The sequence below is a fragment of the Pinus tabuliformis genome, chromosome 7 (genome assembly GCF_031772625.1).
Source record: "Pinus tabuliformis cultivar Carrire ecotype Pingquan chromosome 7, CPIR1, whole genome shotgun sequence".
In the NCBI taxonomy this organism is placed as follows: domain Eukaryota; kingdom Viridiplantae; phylum Streptophyta; class Pinopsida; order Pinales; family Pinaceae; genus Pinus; species Pinus tabuliformis.
In genome coordinates this window covers 550,118,874-550,126,415 of record NC_142293.1, presented here as the reverse complement: position 1 = coordinate 550,126,415, position 7,542 = coordinate 550,118,874, and the positions used below count along the sequence as shown (strand labels likewise).

Here is a 7,542-nt window from a genome sequence, read left to right as displayed (position 1 = left end):
TGTATAACTAGAAATGCATACTTCCCTGCTCTATAATAAGTCTATAGTTTATTATATTAAATACAATTGCATATTTCCATGCCATATAATAAGTCTATAGTTTATTATATTGGTGATATTTATAAATAAATTATGTAATAATTATTTGAAAATTTATTATGTATAAATTAAATTAAAAAATTAGATAAAAATGGAAATATTATAATTTATTAAAAACTAAAATAAAGTTACCACTAACATTTACATCTTACTCGATAGATATTGATCATTATAATATATAAACCGCCTTTTACAAAATTTCTAAAGGAAAAATGATTTCACATACGAAGTTTACTTTCCCACTAAAAAATTAAAATTATCTTACAAACGCTCGTTTTCTATTATAAAATAATTTACTTCATAGATATGGATAATTAAAATATATAAAGTGTGTATTGAAAGAAAACGAGCAATATATTAAAACATTTCAGGACATAAATTTCCCTACACTTCAATACATACCTCATAGTGAATAGCAGTCTTATGTAAAATTAAGACACAGAAGATCAACCTTTCTCGAAATTACAATTTAAAGTTGTGGGTGGACTGTGAAGATGGCACCATCACAGAACTTCATTTAAAAATGAATATATCTAAATTTTCATCTGAAGGCCATGAACATCATGATCCTTTATTCCAACCTACCAACTAAAGTTTTATGTGAACTGTGAAGACTAAGACACCATGATCCTTTATTGCAAACCTGCCAACGGAAGTTTTATGTGAACTGTGAAGACGAAGACCGCTCCTCTGGATCAACGATGGGCTCGATAATTTGTTGATAGGATGAAGAAGCAGTATTGGCAACGGAGCAGTTGGTACGGACCTCTCCCTCGGTTCCCGTTAAAACGTCCAGCTGCCCCATTTTAAGCATTCCCAGAATGAAGTTCTGGAAGAACAGGGTCTGGTTAGATGCAAAACTGTTCACCATGTCTTCAGAATCGGTGGAATCCGTGTACAGACTCGAATCAGAGGTGAAAAGTCCTTCACCATTCTGCACGTCGACGTAGTAATTGCTGTCGAAAACATTTGGAGTGATGGGATCCATGTTTGTTGCGTTGACAGTGTCATTAACCACTGGACATATTGAATAAAGAGTGCTTGCAAAAGTGGTGTTTAGAGTTGAATCCACAACTGTGTCTCCTGTGGTGATGTTATATAATCGGTTTTGGAAGGAGCCGCAGTGACCAAGACCAATTGTGTGCCCACCTGAAACATTTCACAGTATTAAATAACAATAATAATCTCATTATTTTTTATTTTGGAAATTCATTTCCAGATCCATCACATTGAGTTTACTGAATAAGAATCACATTAAGTTTATTAAATAAAATTTTGCCAAAAAAAAAGAAGATGTGATTTTGAAAGAAGAAATACATATTTTCAACTGCAAAACTCACGGCAAGAATAATTATAACACATAAATCAACCGGTTGACCTTCTCTTCTCTGTCACAGATTTAGTGAACATTCCAAAATCTTATAATAAGAGCAAGTTTAATTGTTTTGTTTGAATGCTCTCTTATCAGTCTTCCAAAATCTTCCCTAAATAGATTACCCAGCAAGGAATTCAAATGGTTAGTCATTCAATTCATTGAAATAACATGCACTGTCATGATTTGAAACTTTTAATGTGTATATTCCAGAATCAGATGGACAGGAGTCAAGAAATTTACCTCAATTGTTTAACTTTACTACTTGCCATAAAATTTTAAGGTATTTGAAAAAGCAATAGAGTAAGGATACCCTAAGTTTTTCCAGGTATGTCACTGGAGGGATATTGGATATCCGCAATCTGAGTAATCAGGATTGGGAATGATTAATAGAAAGATTTCACAGAAAATTGAACAGCTGGAAACATAGGTGGTTGTTGATGGGAGGAAGGAAATCCGCAATCTGAGTAATCACAGGATTGGGAATGGCAGATAGAAAGAAACATAGGTGGTTGTTGATGGGAGGAAGAATGATTACGCTGAAATATGTGCTCATGTGCTCTAAAATATCCCGGCATATTGGATGCACCATGTTTTTATTGCCCTGGGATGACATAGACAGGATAGAAGCGATCATGAGTCGCTTCTTATGGTTTAGGTTACATTTCAATGGGGCGTGAGTTTCTTTGATGGAGCAAGTAATAGGAGGAATATGGGTGTGGAGTAAAGTCATAGAGCCTGTTAAATTTTTTCATTTCTAGTGGGAAGACAGACAGGGTACAAACAACAAAGCAGAGAGAATAGTATTATGGGAGTTCTCATGGCCCAAGATAACTTAGGTTCGAAAAGATACAGGTCTATGGAGAAGCAAAAGGTATCATTGATTGGGCTAAAAACCATACAAATTCCAATTCTCGTATATTAGAAAACAAGATGATTAGTAAATACCTTCCAACACATTCAATTTCACCCTATCTACAAGGAACAAAACTGGACTGCACACCTATTATCCAAGTGAAGCATCACAAAAGAATCTGGTAAAAAAAATTATCATATTTTAAAGAAGGTGTTATAGTTAATGCCAGAAGCATTACAATTAGAAAGTGAAGCATCACAAAAGAATCTGGTAAAAAAAATTCTCATATTTTAAAGGTGGTGTTATAGTTAATGCCAGAAGCATTACAATTAGAAAGTACAGAGGAAATTTTGATTTATGTATTTTGAATTATTATCTGAAGATTGTTTATAATGATAAGGCATATAGACGTTATTTCTATAAAATATAGATAAGTTCTAAGAATACATAAATAGGAAAGGCATATCAGATATGATAAATATAGATGAGAAGCATTAGAAGAAACGAGCACAGGTATTTAATGCTAGAGCCATTACAAATAGTACTTAGAGGAAATTTTGATTTATGTATTTTGAATTATTATGCAAAGATTTTTTATAATGCTAAGGCATATAGACGTTATTTCTATAAAATATAGACAGGTTCTAAGAATACATAAAAAGGAAAGGCATATCAGATATGATAAATATAGATTAGAAGCATTAGAAAAAACGAGCACAAGTATATGTACTATTTTTTATTCTAATATAAAGAAAAAGCTCTCTGTTCTCACTAGAAAAATATAGGATGTTACTGGCTGGCATCCTTATATCTATTGCAGATTCTAGAATTGATCAATTGTTTCATCTCCTTCCTGACGGTCAGATTTGCAAATATTCACAATAAACTAGAGTAAAAACTAAAGAGTAAAAGCATCAAACCTGAAAGCGCTACCAAATCTGTCAAATTCAATCCCTTCGAACCAAAAAGGGTCATCAGCGTCGTTAAGTTTGAAAGTGGACTTGCCAAATTGTTACCAACGAACGTTGCATTGGGGTAGTCTAGGCTATCTCTGCGCCCAAGCGGTACTGGATAATCCGGACCTCCAGCCTTCAAAATGGCAATTTGTATCAATCCAATTGCAAATTTCCATTAGAGACAGCAGATCCATAAATTATAATGGCACAAAAGTAGCGTACTACCAACCATAGCGACGGAATCACGAGCAGCCAAAGTCACAATATCCGCGCACGATACAACAGCGCTGCAGTTGGCTTCTACAGCGGCCTTGATTTCGTTGATTATCGCGATGGCGCTGGCTCTCAGTGTGAGGTTTGGAGTATCCTCCAGCTCACCGGGATCGCTTGATGTTCCTGTCAGCAACAGAGATGCATCGCAACCCTTTCCAGAAAAGAGCAACACTATTAGAAAACTGTAACATGTAAAGGGGTGCAATATTCAAACACTCAACCATTGTAATTCAGAATTCATATCAGATTCGATGTTTTACAACTATGGGAAAGTTGAAGAATATACAAGATGGTTTTAAGATATCCTGCGTAGTTTTATTTATAACGAATGTTTTAAACCTTCTTGATATTTTTGCCTCAAAAAAACTGTCCTTTCTTTATTCGATAGGTGATATTTATAATGAATAATTAGGGTTTTAACTGTATCGGGTGGATTAGCAATAATATTCGACAGGTGATATTTATAATGAATAATTAGGGTTTTAAGTGTATACGGTGGATTAGCAATAAAGATACATGTCCTCTTCCAAATAAGAAGAAATGCATCATTTCAAAATCTGCAATCTATCTGAATAGATATAAACATGTACAAATTTAACATAATTTTGTATTTGCAATAAATTTAACATGTATAGATATTTCGTATAATATTTTTAATAGATATAAACAGATATAAATTTAACATAACTTTGCATAGATATTTACAATATATTTTACATGTATTGATATTTCCCATAAATTTAATAAAATATTGGAGAAAATTCAAAATAACAAACAATCATATATATATATATTCCAAAGTTAAAATCTGTAATTCACATATTAATAATTAAAAAAAATATATTTATAATTTAATAAATAAATAAATAATAACAATAATTTATAATCAAAATAATAATAATTAAAATATATATAAGAAATTTTAAAAATATAAATTTAATAAATTAGTTAAGAATAAGATTTCTTCCAAATTTAAAATCTTTAATCAACATCATAATAATTAATATATATATATATATATATATATATATATATATATATAATCTAAATAATAATAATAATAATTATAACTATAATTATAATTTACATCTCTCATAAAAAAATATAATAAAAATAATAATATTTATACAAATTATAAATCTAATAAATTGGAATTTGGTTAAGAATAGTATTAGTTATAAATTTAATAAATTAGTTAAAAATAATCTTAGTTATAAATTTAATAAATTGATTAAGAATAAGAATCATTTTATCAATAATAGAGTTTAGGCTTCTGTGATCCATATTAGGTTAGATAAAGATTTCGGCGTAAATCACATGAAAAGTCATTTGTCGACGCGTTTCGAACCAACCAGTGTGGTTCATCGTCAGGACAAGATGAAGAAAACAGATCTAGCTAAGCATGCTATATAGACCGAGCAGAGCCGTTGGAGGCTCTGCTCGGTCTATATAGCATGCTTAGCTAGATCTGTTTTCTTCATCTTGTCCTGACGATGAACCACACTGGTTGGTTCGAAACGCGTCGACAAATGACTTTTCATGTGATTTACGCCGAAATCTTTATCTAATCATTTTATCATTTATTTAATATAATTAAATTTAAATAAAAAATAAAAATTATTTAACTCCTCAAATATTACCAAACATCTTAATATATAACTTGATAATATTAATTTAATTATATATAATTTCATATTTTTTAAACTATACTTTAAATAAATAAAATAAAAATATAATTATCAAATTTTATTAAAAGGAAAACATCCATCTTGAATATTGGTTCAACAATTAATATTATTATAATTTTTTTAAAATAAAAAAGAAAATATTATGTAATTTATATTTAAATAGTGGAGATAGTTATTATAATAAATTAGTTTGTCAAATCCGTAGTGGGGATAGCCAATCCTATGCCATTTTGATTACTTATCCACAATCTATGAGGGAGTAGACTTTCCTTGTGTCATATGTCTCTAGATTTTTTGCCATTAATATGTCTCTTTACATCCTAAAAAGATAACAAAGAGAAACAATTTTATTTATTAATTTTATTATTATTTAAAAAAAATTAATAATATATAAAATATATATAAAAATGGAAGTTAATTCTAAATATATTTAAATATGTAATTATTAAAGATATAATAATTAGAAAAAATCATTTAACAATTTCACTCTATCAGCGAGTTAAATATATTCAAACCTAAAATAAATTTGACATCAATATCTCTAGAAAAATCTATGATAATTAGTAATAGTAGGAACAACCATTAGGGATCGTTATGGTTGAATGCAGATTGACATCACTGTTATTTAAGGAAAATCACGTCATCTTGAATCATTGGCCGGTGATCTTTAAGAGGATAGGATTTCAATCCTACGAGATGCTTCTAGGTCTTGGGGGGTTAACATGATCCTACATGCAAATGTTTCTAGGTCTTGGGAGGTTAACATGTTCCCATATGCATGTAAGTCTTGGACCATGGAAGATAAACTCTTAGCTAAATAAAAACAATTTTAAGTCATACTCAAAACACATAATCTAAAATCAATTCTTATGTCTATAATTTAATAATATTTTTAATAAACCTAAACATATATATACTAACAAAATATACTTACCTACAAAATATACTTGAGAATATAATAAGGTCGTTTCATACTCAGTTGTATAAGTCTTAACTTATAAAAAATTCATCAATGACTTACTGAAAACTTTATATGATTCTATAAATAAGTTTCGGAAGATGTGAAGGAAGAAAATACTTCAAATTTAAAAGCTCGATCAATAAATCTAGTATAGTAAGCGAATCCGCTATATCGTTTTTAAAACAAAAGCAAGGTTCATAACCTAAACAAAAGAGACAAACGAATTAAAATCTCCGGGCTCAAGCCTAACAAGCACCCAGCTTTGTAACGAAGCTAAATATATGCTTACCTGCACAAAACAATCGTGAAAATGAACTCTCAACAAGCCTGCAGCTTGGGTGATATCGGCCTCCAGCACCTGTTGTAGTGTTGCGTTAACAATGGACTCCAAGTCTGGGCAAGTCTCGTTGTAAAATGTCCATGAGAGCCCATCCACAGGCGTTGGCAGATCGTCTGTATCTATATCATATCCGCTGGTAGAAATAATAGCCACGGAAATAAATAAAAAAACACAAATAAGGGTAAACGTGTGGAAAGCACTGTAGTTCTTCATCGTCTTCTTTTGCAACTATGCTGATATTTGATCCTGTAATACATATTCACACAGGATTTCAATTCCAATAATTATGGCAATTTCAATACAATACTGCTGGTATCAATAGCTGATATCAGTAAGAAAAACTAAATCTTACCGACGTCTTCTCAGAGCTCCACAGACAATTCTATATGAGAGTTAATCTTATGGACATATTGGTGGAGTATTTATGAACAAAAACCAATACCTGCGGTCCAGAAAAACATTAATTTTTGAATGACTAAACCGCCATGTGGGGGCACGGTTTTTGACAAATATTAATTTTGGAATGACTAAACCACAATGTGGGTACGCATGTTTCCATTGCTTCTTCTTGCTTTGAAATTTGAAAACGACCTGTCAGTGGCACCACCATCCTTCTTTCCTCGTCCATTCCTCGTCCATGTCAGTGGTACCACCATCCTTACGTCATAGTGTAATAAATTGCGTCACACTGTATAGTGAAGAAAGGCTAACAGGCCACAATTTCCTGAGGATGGGGCAATTTTAGTTAGCACCTAGTCATTTTAAAAAAAAATATATCATTTTTTTATGGTATTAATAGATTCAGCATCATTAATAGTGGGTACTTATTTTTTCCAAAATTTGATTGTAAGAGTGTTTAAATTATTTTTAGATAACGATAATGAGTTCAGCACAATCAAAAATCACTAATACCGAACATTTTAAATCTTGATAACTGTAAATAGAAAATTTAAAAAACTTCCGCAAACTTTCTCAAAATCCAGCCGAATTTTCTATT

At 30.9% G+C, this 7,542-nt stretch overlaps 1 protein-coding gene across 1 annotated transcript; it reads right to left on the bottom strand.

Annotated features, from left to right (window-relative positions):
- Positions 1–462: 462 nt before the first annotated feature.
- On the bottom strand, positions 463–7,047 carry LOC149248532 (peroxidase 12-like). Its single transcript, XM_089458463.1, has 5 exons — positions 6,898–7,047; positions 6,495–6,791; positions 3,513–3,707; positions 3,248–3,416; positions 463–1,248 (listed from the first exon to the last, which is right to left on the bottom strand). The coding sequence occupies exons 2-5, from the start codon at positions 6,756–6,758 to the stop codon at positions 758–760; spliced, it is 1,119 nt and encodes a 372-aa protein (XP_089314589.1). The 5' UTR covers positions 6,759–6,791; positions 6,898–7,047; the 3' UTR covers positions 463–757.
- Positions 7,048–7,542: the final 495 nt, after the last annotated feature.

Coding starts and splice junctions, on each gene's coding strand:
- LOC149248532 (XM_089458463.1), bottom strand. CDS start 6,758: ATGAAGAACTACAGTGCTTTCCACACGTTTACCCTTATTTGTGTTTTT. Junction 3,417..3,512: donor CTCGTGATTCCGTCGCTATG/GTTGGTAGTACG, acceptor GCCATTTTGAAG/GCTGGAGGTCCGGATTATCC. Junction 1,249..3,247: donor AGATTTGGTAGCGCTTTCAG/GTTTGATGCTTT, acceptor GAAATGTTTCAG/GTGGGCACACAATTGGTCTT.